Here is a 20,367-nt window from a genome sequence, read left to right on the forward strand (position 1 = left end):
CCTGCTCCTTAATAGCCGGGCCTTCTCTCACCATATTTCCCCATCGCCTATGACTTCAGTAGATGACATAGCAGAGGGGGAATTAAAACTACACCTAGACACTGGTAGATGTAATTTTAGCATTGTACTGCCTTATCTGGTCACGTGGTGCATGTGACATGATCAGGAGCATATTTTTTTTTATGACTGAGGGACTCTGAAACTCATAAAGAATATTCGGACAATGCAATAACTGCCAAAAATTAGAAGAAAGAGCTACTCCGATAATCCTGTATTAGACATAAAGGAGGGTCTTATACACATTCTGTTAAAATTGTTAGGTAGTGGGACTTCTAGACTCATAAAGCTTAAGCATGAAGTGCAAGGGCTGCCGAAAATTAGAAGAAAGGACCGCAATACACCCTGGAAGGCACATAGAGGAGAGCCTCATATAACATTTTTTTCCTATTTTTAAGGAGTGGGATTCCTAGACTGGTAAAGCTTATGCACTAAGGGTACCGTAACACTTAGCAATGCACTAGCGATCCCGACAATGATATGGATCGTTGGTGCATCACTAAGTGGTCGCTAGTGAGCTGCCACACAGGCAGATCTCACCAGCAACATAGCAGGGGTCGCTACTTATGTGTCAGACACGGTGATCCTGACGTCCTCCCACCCGCGTCCACGGTTCGCTCGTCGGTGCCACAGGAAGCCCAGCAGGAAGCGCCCGACAAGAAATGGTCCAGGACGTTCTCGCGCGACCAGTGATGAGCAGCGGGGGAGCCGGTCGGAGGTAAGTATCAGACATAGCGATATCGCTAGCAATATCGCTATAACGTCACAAAATCGGTGACGTTACAGCGATATTGCTAGCGATATCGCTATGTGTAACGGGCCCCTAAGTGCAAGCACTAAAAAGCATTTACCCTTGGGGATAAACACATGTAAGGCCAGGTTCATACTGCGTTAGAGCAGTCCGTTCAACGCATGCGTTAAATGGACTGCGCTAACGCAACTCCTTATTTGTGATCGCGTTATGCGCTAGCGGTGACGGACCCTCAAACGCTGCAGACCGCATCCAAGGGTCCATCACAGAATAATGGCACATCGCTAACGCATGCCGATTATGACATGCGTTAGCGATGCGCTACATAATGGCAGTCTATGGGTGCGTTAACGCATCCGTTACATAGCGTTAATGCCACTTTGTAACGGATGCGTTAAACGCACCCCCTAACGCAATATGAACCTGGCCTTAGAGAATTGTAGAGGTAGGCCTCATACTCATCCTGTAAAAACTATGAAGGAGGGCATCATACACACCATGGAAAAATTAAGAGTGAGGGTCGCATGATCAGCCTTTAGAAATTATGAGCCATAGTATCCTGATGACTCTCTAAAAATTATGAATGAGGGCCGTCGGTTTACCATCTGAAAATTATGAGCGAGGGCCTCATGATGACCCACTAAAATTTATGAGCGAGGGCCGCATGATAGCCCACTAAAATTTATGAGCGAGGACCACCTGTTTACCCTCTGAAAATTATAAGAGAGGGTGCATGATGACCCACTAAAAATTATTAGTGAGGGCTGCCTGATAGCCCTCTAAAAATTGTGAGCGAAGTTCGCCTATTTACCCTCTAAAAATTATTAGCGAGGGCCGCATGATGACTGTCTAAAAATTATGAGTGAGGCCGCATGATGACCCTCTAAAAATTATTATCCACCTATTTACCTTCGCTCATAAAATGTGCAAATGCTCCAAAACATTTAAGAGTAAGAGAATTGTAGTGGTAGCGAGGGCAGCCTGATGACCCTCTAAAAATTATGAGCCAAGATGGCTATGGCATTACCGTGTATGGCAGGTAATTCCTGCATGTTTATTGGCTGTCTAATAGCCACGAAACATGCGGGGCGGGGACTTGAGCATGGCCCGAGCACCTCGATGCTCAATCAAGTATCGAGCAGTGGTGCGCACACTCGCTCTTCACTAGACTTCATGGTAGAATTACAGTATGGTCAAGTGATTCAAATATGTATGAAAATATAGGAACTGGGGTGACGAGAAATGTCAGCAGGTGGTCTGTACTGATGAGCCAAAATGTGAAATATTTGGCTTTGACAGAAGTCAGTTTGTTCGTTAGGTCTGGAGAACGGTACAAGCAGCAGTGAAACGTGGTGGAGGGTCTTTGCAATTTTGGGCTGCATTTCAGCAAATGGATACCAGGAGTATCCAAATTAAAATTCAATAAACTTTATTAAAGACACATTTTGCAAAAAAGTATATTTATGACGATTAAGAAGCCATATGTGAAACGCGCGTCAGGGGTGTTCTTCTTTGGTTTTACCTTTACATAGGGTTTGCCTCTCTTTTCATATATTTATTATGCCTTATAGGTAATGTTTTATTTAATGGGATACCTGCATTGACATCTATGACTTTTCTATTGTGATTATTCATACTGTAGGACTTGTTCCACAATCTACCTCGGTTGGACATTATTTCCTGGGCTTTCATAAATAGACTTGATTGTTTATAATGCTGTGTTTAGGTCTTCCTTTATGCGTTTACTATGTCTGGGAATCAGTGGTATGTTTTATAAGTAAAGGGTTTTAATAATATTTTTACTGTGGCCAACGTTGGGTTTAACAATATACCATCAGTGTGAGGTCAAACCCATTCATGTACTTTATATTCGATCTACCTGCCAGCATTCCTCTTTTTTGTCTAACACTAGTCTATATATGAGATTAGCATATTCTTATTTATGTAAATTAGGTCATGGCAACTATGGCTCTCTAATATTGGCACCTGTTGTAATGTCAACCTCTGTTTTAACATCTCCTGTTACTTATGTCTTACATATACTTTTTTTATACAATGTGTCTTTAATAACGTTTATAGAATTGTATTTTGGCTCCTTTACTCATGGTTTTTTTTTGTAGTTTGTATAGTTTTTCGGGAGAATCTTTCTCAATTGGGTCTAAATATAGTTTTTTATTTCCGCAAATGGAGTTGTGGATTTGGTCGGTATTAATGGTGTCCTCAATGCTGAGAAACACAGACATATACAGTACTTACTGCACCATCATGTAATATAATCAGGGAGGCATCTCGTTCACTCCAAATGTATTTGGCAGCTGGAATAGTGACCCCAAACATACAACCAATGTCATTAAGAACTATCTTCAGTGGTAGGAAGAACAAGGAGGCCTCAAAGTGATGATTTGGCCCCACAGAGCCCTGATCTCACATCATCCAGTCTGGTCTGGGATTACATGAAGAGGCAAAAGGATTTGCGCAGCCGACAGCCACAGAAGATCTGTGGTTAGTTCTCCAAGATGTTTGATGATAATGCCCACTTGCCATTTTGTGCATATATTTCTAGGAGGAGTAATAGAGTGAAGGTATACCACAGTGTTCTAAAAAAGTAAGTTCTGCAATTATTTTGGGGGGAATACTAGTATTTATTAGAACAGAAATGAGAAATGTATTTTTAAATGTTAGAAATGTTCCTGGGTGCAGCCACCACTAGGGGGAGCTAATTAATATTAGATAAAAAAACAAATAAATAAATACGAACATGTATCCTTCATTTACTGTACCTGATTCATCTGACTCAAATGATGAATTCTCATTTCCAAGTTTCTTGATGCTCTTTAGAGTCACTGACATGGCGGTTTCCTGTTCCGACCCTGCAAAATGATATCATCGATATATCTCATGGCCAATTACACTGATAAATGAATGAGTATTTGCTTTGTAAGCAGAATACAAAAAAAAAAGTTTAACAATTAATTTACAGCCATTTTCAGAATGATCCTCTGACTTATCTATTGATTTATTTACAAATGTGCATTTATACTGTTATAACACTTAATAGGGAAGACGTATACTCAATATAGCTTCCCAGTCTCATTGTAGGCAACTTGCAGAACTGCAATAATGATAAAAAGCATAGTAATCGTTGGTTATACCCAGAAAGCATCTGAAAGGTAAATATCTAGAGCAATTTATATGTTCATAATTAGGTATGGGGTGGACGGTCACTCTTTTTATCTAAAATACAGAAAGACTACAATCCAAAATTAATGCAGTATATCATGTTTAATTTCCCAGAAGAGCATTGCATGGCCTATAAGTCTCCTTACACTGGCATGGCAGTTATGTCACTCTCCACAAGGAAATTGTCTCTTCAGGGAAGAAGAGGACTAGAACTCTAGTGCCACCTAAAGGAACACTGCGGCTTAAAAGTCTCCTCATTCTCCGCAAGGAGGAACATTACTCCTTGGATCCCAGTCAGACGCCTCTCACACAGACAAACCAGATCTTACACTCTGCACTGATGAGGGGCAGTACCCCGAAACTCAGTGTCTGCAAATTGAGATTTTGGTTATGGCTTTTTCCCTAAGTCATGTCACAATGCTCGTTAAAAGGTTGACCTTGACTTTTAGGATTGCTACTTTCCATAGGTGGCACTAGCGTTCTAGTCCTCTTCCTCTCTGAAGAGACAGTTTGCATATTTCCCAGAGGAGCATTGTGGCTTAAAAGTCTCCTCTTCTCGGCATGCTTGACATGTCACTCTCTGCAGGGAGAAACATTACCCCTAAGGCTAGGTTCACATTAGCGTTTGAGTCCTCAGTGTATCATCCGCATGCGCAAGTGCTTGCAAAAACGCATGCAAAACGCATGTTTACGCAGAGTTTTTCATGCACATCTTACGCATGACGGGCGAAAAACGCTGCGTGTGCATGTGTATGTACTGTATGCGCTTTTGCATGCGTTTGCGTTGTTTATGCGTATGCGTTTGATTTGACACCTGACTTAAATGGGCGTGTCTCATGGGATTTCTATACAATTGTGGCCAAAAGTATTGACACCCCTGCAATTCTGTCAGATAATACTCAGTTTCTTCCTGAAAATTATTGCAAACACAAATTCTTTGGTATTATTATCTTCATTTAATTTGTATTAAATGAAAAAACACAAAAGAGAATGAAGCAAAAAGCAAAACATTGATCATTTCACACAAAACTCCAAAAATAGGCCAGACAAAAGTATTGGCACCCTCAGCCTAATACTTGATTGCACAACCTTTAGCCAAAATAACTGCAACCAACCGCTTCCAGTAATCATCAATGAGTTTCTTACAATGCTCTGCTGGAATTTTAGACCATTCTTCTTTGGCAAACTGCTCCAGGTCCCTGATATTTGAAGGGTGCCTTCTCCAAACTGCCATTTTTAGATCTCTCCACAGTTGTTCTATGGGATTCAGGTCTGGACTCATTGCTGGCTACCTTAGAAGTCTCCAGTGCTTTCTCTCAAACCATTTTCTAGTGCTTTTTGAAGTGTGTTTTGGGTCATTGTCCTGCTGGAAGACCCATGACCTCTGAGGGAGACCCAGCTTTCTCACACTGGGCCCTACATTATGCTGCAAAATTTGTTGGTAGTCTTCAGACTTCATAATGCCATGCACACGGTCAAGCAGTCCAGTGCCAGAGGCAGCAAAGCAACCCCAAAACATCAGGTAACCTCTGCCATGTTTAACTGTAGGGACCGTGTTCTTTTCTTTGAATGCCTCTTTTTTTCTCCTGTAAACTCTATGTTGATGCCTTTGCCCAAAAAGCTTTACTTTTGTCTCATCTGACCAGAGAACATTCTTCCAAAACGTTTTAGGCTTTTTCAGGTAAGTTTTGGCAAACTCCAGCCTGGCTTTTTTATGTCTCGGGGTAAGAAGTGGGGTCTTACTGGGTCTCCAACCATACAGTCCCTTTTCATTCAGACGCCGACGGATAGTACGGGTTGACACTGTTGTACCCTCGGACTGCATGGTAGCTTGAACTTGTTTGGATGTTAGTCGAGGTTCTTTATCCAACATCCGCACAATCTTGCGTTGAAATCTCTTGTCAATTTTTCTTTTCCGTCCACATCTAGGGAGGTTAGCCACAGTGCCATGGGCTTTAAACTTCTTGATGACACTGCGCACGGTAGACACAGGAACATTCAGGTCTTTGGAGATGGACTTGTAGCCTTGAGATTGCTCATGCTTCCTCACAATTTGGTTTCTCAAGTCCTCAGACAGTTCTTTGGTCTTCTTTTTTTTCTCCATGCTCAATGTGGTACACACAAGGACACAGGACAGAGGTTGAGTCAACTTTAATCCATGTCAACTGGCTGCAAGTGTGATTTAGTTATTGCCAACACCTGTTAGGTGCCACAGGTAAGTTACAGGTGCTGTTAATTACACAAATTAGAGAAGCATCACATGATTTTTCGAACAGTGCCAATACTTTTGTCCACCCTCTTTTTATGTTTGGTGTGGAATTATATCCAATTTGGCTTTAGGACAATTCTTTTTGTGTTTTTTCATTTAAGACAAATTAAATGAAGATAATAATAACAAAGAATTTGTGTTTGCAATCATTTTCAGGAAGAAACTGAGTATTATCTGACAAAATTGCAGGGGTGTCAATACTTTTGGCCACAACTGTTTGTATGTTGAATAACGCCTGAGTATCAAACGCATGCATATGCATGTCCTTGGTACCAATGCATTTCCATACACAGTAATGCGTATTTTTAATGCAGTCATCTCCATGCGCATGCCTGTGCATATTTGATGGGTTTTTGATGCCTAAAAAAATGCAACATGTTGCCTTCGCCGCGCCCCGCGAAAAGACGCATGCGTACGCAAAAGCATGCGAACGCATGCAAAACGCATGTCCCTGCGTACACCATGTTAACTATATGTACGCATGAAGAATGCGGATCTATGCGGATCAAACGCTGCGCACACAAATGCTAATGTGAAACCAGCCTAAGATTACTGTACAGAAAACATTTCATTTTTTTAAAAAAAAATTAAAGAACAAGTGCTTCATTTTAAACTAGTAGTTGTAAGGGGAGGCTTCAATAAATTATCCATTGAAATCTGCCAATATTGTGACATCCTCAGCTGACCAATGTAAAACAGGTGGCCAGATGGCAGTCAAGGGGTAGCATGCATTGATTTTCTGTTCTAGCTATGTGGGTATACTTTTAAGGGGTGTCTTATAAATAACATATGTTTATACATATGCTGTATATATAAATGCAAAAAAAAATAGGCAGCACTCCAGTATTTTCAACATTACAAAAGGGACTTTAAAAGGCCTGGTGGCATAACAAAAAGCTTGAGAAAGGCTCATTGTAGCCGAAACGTCGACACGCCACCGGGGCTATTAAAGTCCCATTTGTATTTTTGAAAATACTGGAGTGCTGCCTCTTTTTTCTGTGTTTATATCCTTTTGCACAGAGGGGACTCCATGCTGAGAGGCCCTGCACCCATAGTACTTCTATATGTGTGCTGTTCCAATTTTTTGCTCTCTCTCACTCTGTATATACAGAATACACCAACCAACCAATCAAAAGACCTCTTAACCATAGAAAACCAGACAGGGTGTACTTATTAAATATTATTTTATTTTATTTATATTGTATAGGTGGTTATATTAAAACCAATTAAAAACAAAAAAGTGCACGTATAGGAACAATTAAACAAAATTGTAAAAAGTAATAAGACCCAATTTATGTATCAAATATTAATTTTTATATTTTATTTTTTATTATTTATTATTATTATTATTTATTATTATTATTTATTTTGTTTGATTCATGGCTGTGTATTATTTTTATATTAATTGTTATGTTATTTATTATTATTATAATATGTAATTATATATATATATTCTTATATTATTTATTGATGAATTCAACAATATAAATTAGGTTTATTTATTTTTGTATATTGTATATTTCTTTGTTATTATATATTGTATTGGAATTCACATATTCTCCTTGTAAGATGTATGTTATCCTCTGTATCAATTGATAGATATAATATAATGGATTGATTTTGGTGATTTCCACCTTATCCTATTGATGCGATGCTCCTGGTGGTGCGCATGCGTGCTCCGTGTCCCACGTCCTGATTCGCCGCGTCCTCGTGATCTTGGCAACGCCGGGCTCAGTGCCTGTGTGTTCCGGTCACGTGGTCCGGCGCTTGGGATTGTGGGACCTCCGGACTACGCATGCGCCACCCCCACACCCGGAGCACCGCTATCATAATCAGCGCCAATAAGCAGGCTGGCGCCGATAGTGCCCACATATAAAAAACCCCCGGATCCATTATGTAGCCCCCCCCGATGAAGGAAGGATTCCGAAACGCGCGTCAGGGAGTGCGTGATAGGGACGTGGTGACCCTTATAGGTAAAGATTAGAGTTGAGCGAAACGGGTCGAAAAAATTCAAAAGTCGCCGACTTTTGGCAAAGTCGGGTTTCATGAAACAAAACCTGACCCTAGGATGAGGTCGGCCACGAGGTCGGCGACTTACGCGCCAAAGTCACGTTTCAAAAGTTTGTTTTGCGCTCTTTTTCTGCCAATCAGGATCCACGGACACTGTGGGCAACGTGATGACCTAGGCACGGGTCACCACCATCTTTCAGAAGGGCATGCAAGTGATTGGCTTGCTTTGGTGGGCGTCACAGGGGGTATAAAAGGGCGTGCACGGCGACCGCCATCTTACTTCTGCCGATCTTAGTATAGGGAGAGGTTGCTGCTGATTCTGTAGGGAGAGCGTTAGGCAGGGAAGAAGACAAAAAAACTGCTTCTGCTGCTAGCGATTTGGCCTGCACAACACACAAGTCACTGTGTGTGCAGTGCAAGGGGAGGCTATATTGTGGTGTATCAGTGGTGTTGGTTGTTGGGCTGCCTTTTAAGGCTTCCTGACACGCTGGCATTGCTGTTTACCCACTGCTCCACAAACTGCTTTGTTAAAAGCAATCCAATCTCCCTTATCCTCTAGTCACTTTTGTCACAGCTGTGCCATCGAGCCTGTCACATAGCGCTCAGATATCAGTGGGCCTCACACAATCCACACGTGTCCAGTGTCCAAAAGTGTGCGCAGAGATTCAAAATCTCCATTATCCTCTCGTCACTTTGGTCACAGGCAGCTGTGCCATCGAGCGTGTCACATAGCGCTCAGATATCAGTGGGCCTCACACAATCCACAAGTGTCCAGTGTCCAAAAGTGTGCGCAGAGATTCAAAATCTCCATTATCCTCTCGTCACTTTGGTCACAGGCAGCTGTGCCATCGAGCGTGTCACATAGCGCTCAGATATCAGTGGGCCTCACACAATCCACAAGTGTCCAGTGTCCAAAAGTGTGCGCAGAGATTCAAAATCTCCATTATCCTTTCGTCACTTTGGTCACAGGCAGCTGTGCCATCGAGCCTGTCACATAGCGCTCAGATATCAGTGGGCCTCACACAATCCACAAGTGTCCAGTGTCCAAAAGTGTGCGCAGAGATTCAAAATCTCCATTATCCTCTCGTCACTTTGGTCACAGGCAGCTGTGCCATCGAGTGTGTCACATAGCGCTCAGATATCAGTGGGCCTCACACAATCCACAAGTGTCCAGTGTCCAAAAGTGTGCGCAGAGATTCAAAATCTCCATTATCCTCTCGTCACTTTGGTCACAGGCAGCTGTGCCATCGAGCCTGTCACATAGCGCTCAGATATCAGTGGGCCTCACACAATCCACAAGTGTCCAGTGTCCAAAAGTGTGCGCAGAGATTCAAAATCTCCATTATCCTCTCGTCACTTTGGTCACAGGCAGCTGTGCCATCGAGCCTGTCACATAGCGCTCAGATATCAGTGGGCCTCACACAATCCAAAAGTGTCCACTGTCCACAAGTGTGTGCAGAAATTCTAAATCTCCCCTGTCCTATAGACACCTTGTACCTTGTTTTACATTACTATATAGTTTGTTGGATTTTGTCTACATTTCTACCAAAAATGAGGAAGGCTGGTGGAAGAGGCCGTGGAATTGGGCGGGGGTTGGCAGCTGGTAATGATGGTGTTGGTGGTGGATCTGATGGTAGTGGCAAGAGCAAAATAGGACCGAATGCAGGAGGTGCTGACCCTGCGTCATCGTCTGGCTACATAAGGCCTCGAACGCTTAGTTTTCTAGGAGTTGGCAAACCGCTTTTAAAGGCAGAGCATCAGGAAAAAGTTTTGTCTTACATTGCTGACTCAGCCTCCAGCTCTATCGCCTCCTCTTCTGAAGTTGTAAAAAGTAAAAGCACTGAGTCGTCATTGGAGGCTCATGTTCATGAACCACACCTTTCCTTGTGTCCTTCACCCCAACCAAGATTGAAGGATGACGCAGGCCATACTACTGATTACTCCATGGAGCTGTTTTCACATACCATGCCTGGATTATCAAGTGAAATGGTGAATTACCCAGGCCAAGATGAATCTGACATGGAGTGCACTGATGCACAGCCGCTGATGGATGATTCTGCTGGTACATTCACTCAGAGCACTACATTGTCCTCGCAGTGTACAGAGCCAGATTTTGACCCTGATGAGACTCAGGTGCCCCTTCCCGCACACTATACCACCATACACGGTGACACAGAGAAAGGTGCACATGACATAGAAGAGGAGGTGATGGATGACCCAGTTGTTGACCCAGATTGGCATCCATTGGGGGAAGAGGGTGCTGCTTCCAATAGCTCAGATGAGGAGCATCCACAGCAGACATCGACATCGCAACAGCTGTTATCTGGCAGGCCCGGAGCACTCCAAAGACAGGTTCCAAACATCAAAAGAGTTGCTGGACAGCTTGTCCAGAGGGTCAAAAGATCACAGCGTGCTAGGCCGCAAAATGTCTGCCAAAGTAGGAAGAGTGCAGTGTGGCACTTTTTTGAACATAATCCTCATGATCAGGCCAAGGTTATCTGTAAGAAGTGCGCAAAGACCTTTAGCCGAGGGAAAAATCTGAAAAATTTGAATACCAGTTGCATGCTTAGACATTTAACCAGCATGCACTTGCAAGCGTGGACACAACACCAAACCTCAAGTGCCACATGTGCAACTGATCACAATGAAGGTAGTCAGCAACGCTACATTGTTTCCCCCACTGTAAGCACACCGGTTAGCACAGCAGCAAATGTTGAGGTGTCGTTGCAAGACCACAGCAGTCAGGGAATCCCACTGTTATATCAACGAAAGACTGATTCTAGGCCATCAGAAAGAACACCAACTCCATCACCATCATCAACCCTCTCTCAGTCCGCCCTGTCCACCGCTACTTCCACCATATGCAGCTCTCAAGTCCAGCTCACCCTCCCAGACACTATGAGTAGGTCAAGAAAGTACTCAGTCTCTCATCCGCGTACACTGGGTTTGAACGCCCACATTGCCAAACTAATCTCGTTTGAGATGATGCATTTTCGGTTGGTGGAAAGCACAGCTTTCCGCGAACTCATGGCCTATGCAGTACCACGCTATGACCTACCCAGTCGCCACTTCTTCTCTCGCAAAGCCATCCCAGCCCTCCACCATCATGTGAAAGACCGCATTGTCCATGCACTCAAGCAGTCAGTGAGCGGAAAGGTGCACCTCACAACTGATGCATGGTCCAGTCGGCATGGCCAGGGCCGTTACGTGTCCATCACTGCGCACTGGGTTAATGTGGTGGATGCAGGGTCCACAGGGGACAGCGGTGGTGGGACAGTGCTGCCTAGCCCACGGTATAGGAAACAGTTGGCTGTAGGCGTTCGACCCTCCTCCTCCTCCTCCAGAAGCGAAAGCTCGTCCACAGAGCGCAGTCGTACGAGCACTCCATCTGCAGCTGCCACTGTTGCACACGATGTGTCCCCCTATCGAGCAGCTAGTGGAAAGCGTCAGCAGGCTGTGTTGCAGATGATGTGTTTGGGCGACAGACACACCGCCGAGGTGCTGGCCGAGTACTTGAAGCGACAAACTGAGTCATGGCTGGGCAGTGTACATCTTGAGGCAGGCAAGGTAGTTAGTGATAACGGCCATAATTTTGTGGCAGCCATAGCCCTTTCAAAACTCAGCCACATACCTTGCTTGGCTCACACCTTGAACCTGGTGGTGCAGTGCTTCCTCAAAAATTATCCGGAGTTAACAGCCCTGCTCCAGAAGGTGCGAAGACTGTGCGCGCACATCCGCCGGTCGCCTGTACACTCCGTTCGTATGCAGAAGCTGCAGCGATTGCTCCACCTTCCCAACCACCGCCTCATTATCGACATTGCAACAAGGTGGAACTCCACCCTGCACATGGTGGAGCGGCTGTGCGAGCAGAGGCAGGCCATAATGCATTTGTGGGAGGATACACGGCCAGGCACTTTGAGAGCAGACATGGAGTTGACAGGCGTGCAGTGGTCGAAGCTGAAAGACCTTTGTAAAGTCCTTCAGTGTTTTGAGGAATGCACACGGCTGGTAAGCGCAGACGACGCCATCCTAAGCATGAGCATCCCACTTATGCGTCTGCTCATGCAAACTTTGACGCACCTTAAGGAGCAGGCGTCTGCAGCCAATGTTGATGAGGAGGAAGAGGAGGAGGGAATCCTTGATGACATTCAGCCATTGTCTGCTCAGGGACCTCTCCTGGACGAGGTGGAGGAAGAAGAGGAGGAGGAGGAGGAGGATGATGGGGATGATTACTTAGGGGAGGAGGATGCATCTCGTGGGGCAAGTGAAAATGTTGGCGTGGCAAGGTCTGGTACAGGGTTTGTGCGTGACTGGAGGGATGTGGATTTGCCAGAAAGTGCTCCTCCACCCAGCACTCGCAGTGCATCATTGACACCGGGAACATTGGCCCACATGTCAGATTATGCCTTGCGGATCCTAAAAAGGGACCCCCGCATTGCCAAAATGATGAACAATGACGACTACTGGTCGGCCAGCATCCTGGATCCACGCTATAAAGGCAAATTACAAAACATCATGCCACAGGAGAACCTTGACCTAATATTGGCTAATAAACAAGCAACTCTGGTAAATCGGTTGCTTGAGGCATTCCCAGCACACAGCAGCGGTGATGGTTCTCACACGAGCCGTACGGGCCGGGGGCAGCTTGGCAGAGGTGTTCGTGGTGCACACAGCAGAAGTGGCGTTGGAGACAGGGGTTTCATGACAATGTTGTGGACTGATTTTTCAAATACCGCTCACACAACTGGTAATACTGCATCGATGGAAAGTGACAGGAGACAGCAGTTGTCAACTATGGTTACAAACTACTTTTCCTCCCATATCGATGTTCTCCCACACAGGTCATTCCCCTTTGACTATTGGGCCGCTAAACTGGACACCTGGCCTGAATTGGCCCAATATGCCTTACAGGAGCTCGCTTGCCCAGCTGCAAGTGTGCTATCGGAAAGAGTCTTCAGTGCAGCTGGATCAATCCTGACAGAAAAAAGGACCCGTCTGTCAACCCAAAATGTGGATGATCTAACCTTCATTAAAATGAACCACGCATAGGTTTCCAAGGATTTTGTCCCACCTTCCCCTGATGACACATAGGGTGACAGAAAAATGGCTTGCTTTGGTCCACCTCTTCCTGGTACTTCACCTATTTCGCCTTTTGCATCAGCTGAATGTCCAACATCAACATATGCCACTTTCTAAAACTCCCTAACTGTGCTGCCTCCCCCCCCATGGCCGGGGTCACCACCTACCGCCCGACACGGTGCGAGTGCCGTTGCCCAGGAAAGGTGGGTAGGCCGACTCTTGGGCGCGGGCACTGGCACAGGGTCCCTCATAGTGCAATCAAGTGTCTCTGACGGTGGTGGTGCACACCCGCCGTCAGACACACCGCTGTACTATGAGGGGCCCAGTGCCAGTACCGACGCCCACGAGTGGGCCCCCCTTGCTTGGGCAGGGCCCCAGCATTTGCAATCTTTACCTCTCCCTGCTCCTCCGCTGTGTAATCTGGGCCGTCAAATCCATACTGTGCCTGACACCGTCTGAGCCTGCCTCCTGAGACATATATTTTGAATGTGTACGCTATCCATACATGTTATCCGGGGATACGGTACCCTTTCTAACCTTTGTGCAATCACGTGCAATCCATACTGTGCCTGACACCGTCTGAGCCTGCCTCCTGAGACATATATTTTGAATGTGTACGCTATCCATACATGTTATCCAGGGATACGGTACCCTTTCTAACCTTTGTGCAATCACGTGCAATCCATACTGGGCCTAACACCGTCTGAGCCTGCCTCCTGAGACATATATTTTGAATGTGTACGCTATCCATACATGTTATCCGGGGATACGGTACCCTTTCTAACCTTTGTGCAATCACGTGCAATCCATACTGGGCCTAACACCGTCTGAGCCTGCCTCCTGAGACATATATTTTGAATGTGTACGCTATCCATACATGTTATCCAGGGATACGGTACCCTTTCTAACCTTTGTGCAATCACGTGCAATCCATACTGGGCCTGACACCGTCTGAGCCTGCCTCCTGAGACATATATTTTGAATGTGTACGCTATCCATACATGTTATCCAGGGATACGGTACCCTTTCTAACCTTTGTGCAATCACGTGCAATCCATACTGGGCCTAACACCGTCTGAGCCTGCCTCCTGAGACATATATTTTGAATGTGTACGCTATCCATACATGTTATCCAGGGATACGGTACCCTTTCTAACCTTTGTGCAATCACGTGCAATCCATACTGGGCGTGAGAACGGCTGGCGAGCTGTTAAGCAAGCTATAGCACCTGTCCAGACAAGTACAGGGATTCCCTAGCGAGGAGACTTATTTGATTGTTTTCAATGTTGGGACAACAATTTTTGGGGAGCACTATACTCTGGAGAATGATAGATGGGGCCCACCATACACTGGAACATTCCAAAGGTGGACATCAGACACTGGAGCAGCATTTACAGGGCCCATTATACACTAGAGCATTAGAAATGGGGCCCATTATGTTTGGAGCATTATTTGGGCCCATAAGACAGTGGAGCTTCATCCATGGGGACCAACATATACTGTAGCATTATGTGGAGCTCATCATATACTGTTTCAAACATTATATGGGACCAATGATTCTGTATGGAGAAATAGATGGGCCTCGTCATGAGATGTAAAAAGTGAGGTATTTTTCATTGTACTATACCGCTATTTATCTGCCGTATCGGAGCATGATGAGTTGTGGTATGTGTTAAAGGGGCGCTCTTTCGCCCAGGGCACATGAAAACCTGCAGCCAGCCCTCCCCCCCCACAACTTTAGCCAAATAACCCCCATTTTTCAGTGCGTAACTTGTATTATGAAGTTAATTAAGGTTGACAAGCTTAAGTAAGAAGAATTGATGCTTTTGGCATTCAAATGGGCACTGTAGGTGTGTTTCCTGTCCTCCTCTCACTGCCGACTTTTATTCCCCATTGACTTACATTGGGTTTCGTGTTTCGGGACGACCCCGACTTTTCCCTATAATCGGACGATCTTGCTCGACCCGACTTTTGGAAAAGTCGGGTTTCACGAAACGAAACGCGACCCTAAAAAACCAAAAGTCGCTCAACTCTAGTAAAGATCTCTTTATGTTATACCTCTCTATATATGAATAGTTGCAATTTTCCAAAGGAAAGGAGGCACTGTTTGCTCCATATATTGTGCATGGCTCTCATTGCACAGGCACTCTGCACTTTATTGTGGATATGTGAAAAACTTTGTGAATATACACAACTGATGTTTTAAAGGCACTTGTGTTTTTTTATTTTTTGCATATGATATCACTATGTGACAATTTTGCACATTGCACATTGCACTTTTTATGATTGTTATTTATTTATTTTTTATGGTATTATAATTATTTTTATGTATTTTTGCACTTTTCTACAATCTTTTTGGAAAATTGTTATTTTATAATATATGAGGTATACATATTAGATATATAAGTTGGGTCTTATTACTTTTTACAATTTTGTTTCATTGTTCCTATACGTGCATTTTTTTGTTTTTAATTGGTTTTAATATAACCACCTATACAATATAAATAAAATAAAATAATATTTAATAAGTACACCCTGTCTGGTTTTCTATGGTTAAGAGGTCTTTTGATTGGTTGGTTGGTGTATTCTATCTTCAATAGTGTGTAATCACTAATTTCACTGAACACTGTTGGTATATTTTATTATTACTATTATTATTATTTATAATTGATTGGTTTATTATAATATATTATAATATTACATCAAGTGTTGGTGTGTTTTTTTTTTTTTTCTCTGTATATACAGTATATATCTATATAGGATAGGTGACAAATGTATCCGACAGATAGGACATCCATGATTATCATTCTGTACTGACCGAGGGAATGTGTTAGATATAGAGAGATAAATATGGGATAGATAGATAGATAGATAGATAGATAGATAAATAGATAGAGAAAAGCAGACAGCAGCACAAACTTGAGCAGATTTTGGGTGCAATACTTCCTGAGTAATGCGGTTGTCCAACTCAAAATATAAATGAAAAAAAAAACAGGCAGCGCTCCAGTTCTTTGTCAAAGACCGGGCTGTGAGGTCGAAACATTGCACCACTTGGTGCTGGATTAAAGTCCACAATTTTTCCTTTCACTGGAGTGCTGCCTGTTTTTTTTCCATTTACTTAGATAGATAGATAGATAGATATAAATCTTCCAATTTTCACACTAGCTCACAAGTTCCTCTTCTTTACATGAACACTAGCATACATAGACTGACACAGACCATATTTGTTTGTAAGTACATGTTATCTGAGCATGGTTTAATTTGGTCAAAGTGAGGAGGTGAGCTGTGACCATCACCTGTTGTGAATGGTAAATCCTGTCTTATCTACTGTGTATACTTTTCACTGTAAACCTGTGATGATAATGAGACTACTGAAAAGTCATCAGTACAGAATAAGAAGTATGAGTCTATCCTAAGGGTTAGAGATAGGGATGAGGGGACTCGTTGAAGTTCGGGTTCTGGTACTAGACCAAACTGTAGTCCAAAGTTCAGGTCGGGCACCAGAACTGTAGCCGAACTTGAACCAGAACCCGAACCTCAATGAAATCAATGGGGACCTGAACGTTTGAGATCTCTCTTTCTCCTCCCAAGGCTCCCCCAGAGCTGTAAAATGGACTTCCATGAGAAGTCCGTGTTTGGAGTTTAGCACCTAGTGTCCGGTACGAACCCTGAACTTTACAGTTCAGGTTCGCTCACCTCTAGTTAGAGGCCAGTGGGAAAATTGTAAACTTTCTAGTTTAGTTTATTTAGATAGTGACATGGAAAATTTTTAAAAAAGATTACCAAAAATAAGGAAATATATATATATATAATATTATTTGAAAGTCATTTTTGCACATATAATCCCTTAAAAAATTACCTCTGTGTCTAACGCTCAAGCCTTCCTCAGATGACATTATAGCCTGCATGATACAGGAAATCACATTTCTTTATAAAATACATCCCTCAGCAAATAAAAACAACTATCCGCTCATACAACCACCTCTAACGGGGTCCATACCAACTATACAGAGCCAAATTCATTAATCCCCCGAAATCAGGATTAATCCCTGGGGAGCAACTAATACTAAATGCAAAAAAGGTAAAGACAACACCAAAGTGATGATCAGCACTGACGGCACATATGACTGGTCACTCAATCTCCTTATGGCAATCTCATATTTTCTCTCCAAATCAAGCTGCAATAAATGTATGAAGTAAAACAAAGGGCAATATTTTGACAAAATTTGACTGATATGTTCACATTTGTAATATTACAATTAAAACGATGTAATAGTACAAGTGAATATAAGAAGCTTTGTAAAATATCTGAAGAGAGAAAAATTACTCTTTCTCCACTTAAGAGCCATTTCTCCTCTTCTCTGCCTCCTGAGCTTACAATTTATTCCATCAAATAATGCAAATCTGTCCTGCTTAAGACAAGAGAGACTTCCAGCTCACTGAGGGAACAGATCACATCTGCCTAATGACGTCTACTGAGAGGGGTGAGCAGATTGAGGAGGGAAGAAAACTGACTGTGCTGCTGCTTTCTAGTAAGTGTTATATCTCACCCCAAATCTGCATTCACAGCTACATTGCCCAGTATTATTGAATAATGCTTTCTAAAGTGCTATATATTGTCCTCCATGCTTCTGCTGCCTCTGAACAAGTTTGAAGGGAATTTATTAGCAGAATTTTTCCATCTAGTCTGACAGCAGCATAATGTAGAGTGAGAGATCCTTATTCCAGCGATGTGTAACTTACTTAATGACCTGATATAGTTTTGATAAAATCACAGTTTTGTCAGCAGAAGCTTATTACTGAAAGACTAGAAAACCTGCTGCCATTTAGTCCTCCATATTCTTAAGCTCTGTATAACTCCACTCCCAGCACTGACTAGCAGATTTCTGCCTATGCACAGTGTACACAAAGCTGTCAATCAGTGGTGTGGGAAAGGTTACACAAAGCTCAGAAAACTGGTAGATCAGCACGAGAGGAAACAGTGATTTTCACAAAACTGCAGCAAGCAGCCCATTACAGTGACAATGACAGATACTGGATTTGTTGAGCGTGGACTGACCATGATCATTGATGGCTCTTGTCCAGAAACTCAGGGTCACTAACATTTGTACTGAAAACAATAGCAACTGCAAGGACTTTACTTCATCTACGTCTGCATGCAAAATTCGTTGGATGGCAAAATTTGACCAGTGACTTTTGATAGCTCCTCAGAGGTGTGCAGCAGATGTGGGGAACCTTGTTTCTGCAAAGGGCCCTTTGGATATGTAAGTCATCCTTCGGGGGCCATACAAATTGTGCACTAACTCCACTCAAAAAGTAAGTCTGGACGCTTCCGCTGATGTCAGTATGTAATCTTTAATGTCACGCTCATCGGGGTTCAATAGTGACATTAGTTCACAAATCAAGAAGAAATTAATGGACCGGTGGCCATCAAGACACATCTGCCGGCCCAAGTACTATGGTCCCCCTGCTCATGGGCCGGAGAAAAGGTAATCACGGGAAGTAAATGGCCCGAGGACCTGAGGTTCCCCACACCTGGTGTGTAGGATAATGGCTTCCATTAGGGTTATAAAAAATGGTGCATGTGATGGGAAATTAAATTTGCAAATCCCAAAAGGAAAAGTGACCGATATGGGACAACTTAATCTCAGCAGAGTTGTGGCACAACCTGGCTTCAAATAATAATAATAACTAGATTTAGTCAACGTCCAACAGTTAATTTGCCCAAAACTCATCAGAGTTTACTTCCCTCAGCAGTTGTGAAATATGGGGCCATAAGCGCAACGTAATCCAGTCTAGCCCAGGCATCAAACCTGGAGGGTCCGAAGTGAAGAAATTCACCAGTTTTGATATTAGCAGCAATTAACGTCCATTGGCAATGCAAATCTTTAATAACAATGCGCATTATGCATCCATTCTTTCCCAGATGATTCTCAAAAAGAGACTATGAGTCACCATAACAGAGAGATTAAATGCCGGAATTAACAGCTGAACTCATGTAGATGTTGTAGCTCTTCAGTAGCCATAAATAGGTTGGAGATTCGCGATGTGAGAATGATTCGCTTTGAAAAATGTATAAAATCTTGTGTACATTGATGGAGCGTGTATTAAAAATTAACAATAAATATTCACGATACCAATTAAAAATAATCATATTGATCAATATACCATATATAAAAATTAAGCATAATATTTGCAAATGAAAATAAATAGAAATTAATATCTCGAATACAACAGCTAGTATGTAAAAATAAAAATACAGAATGAAAAAGTAAAAAAAAAACAAAGAATAAAATGTAAAACAAAATTACCTGCACTGTAATCCAAACTGGACTCCTATAAAGTAAGTTTTCTTGAGATTTATGAGAGGGAGAGCAGCCTGTCCATAGCGGTTACCAGGACTGAGAGTGACAGTGCTGTAGTAAGAAGTGAAGTTTTAAAGGGTATACTTGATGTTTGCAGAAAGGTAAATGGCCGGACGAACACTTCTCTGATAGTTCAATGACTTTTCTGCTTATGGGGTGAAAATCCCTGTATGCGTATCACTGATTGGTCATAACTTTCCAGCCACTCTCCTTTCATTATACGAAGCTCCTATGAGAGTCAAAACATTCACAAATCCAAAAATGATTTTTTTTTAAAGTGAATTTTTTGACAGTGACCTTCGTTACATTGCCCCGGTTGTATTAATGGCACTGAACACAAAACCGGTTACCTCTGCTGGATTTATCTGAGTTGTGAACTAACTTGACAGTAAGGCGAATTGCAAAGTAATGGTTGGTTAGAAACCTTGGGCCATGGTGGGACATCGATATGCAATACCACTGCTTCATCTAAAGAGCCTTAAATCTCTCAAAGGGGGTCTGTATTTGGATAAACCCTTAGGCGAGATTCACATTTCTGTTTGGAGTAAAGATGATAATGGATGGATGATGGATGATGGAAAAAGAATTAGGGGGATCAGTCTGTCTTCCAGTATTTGTCCATTTTTAGAATGGAATAAAAAAAGTGCATCAATCAG

General features: G+C 43.0%; 1 protein-coding gene across 1 annotated transcript in view; it reads right to left on the bottom strand.

Moving 5' to 3' along the window:
• LOC141049381 (bile salt export pump-like) overlaps nucleotides 1-19,794 on the bottom strand; it is a 120,302-nt gene extending 100,508 nt beyond the window's left edge. Inside the window, exons 1-2 of the mRNA XM_073545800.1 lie at nucleotides 19,658-19,794; nucleotides 3,589-3,678 (exon numbers count right to left, since the gene is read on the bottom strand). Coding sequence (XP_073401901.1) covers nucleotides 3,589-3,658 — 70 coding nt within the window. The 5' untranslated portion in view covers nucleotides 3,659-3,678; nucleotides 19,658-19,794. The remainder of the gene's footprint in view (nucleotides 1-3,588; nucleotides 3,679-19,657) is intronic.
• Between the last annotated feature and the right edge of the window lie 573 nt (nucleotides 19,795-20,367).

Source organism: Dendrobates tinctorius, unplaced genomic scaffold, assembly GCF_039654945.1.
Source record: "Dendrobates tinctorius isolate UK_male_01 unplaced genomic scaffold, ASM3965494v1 ptg000143l, whole genome shotgun sequence".
NCBI classification, from domain to species: domain Eukaryota; kingdom Metazoa; phylum Chordata; class Amphibia; order Anura; family Dendrobatidae; genus Dendrobates; species Dendrobates tinctorius.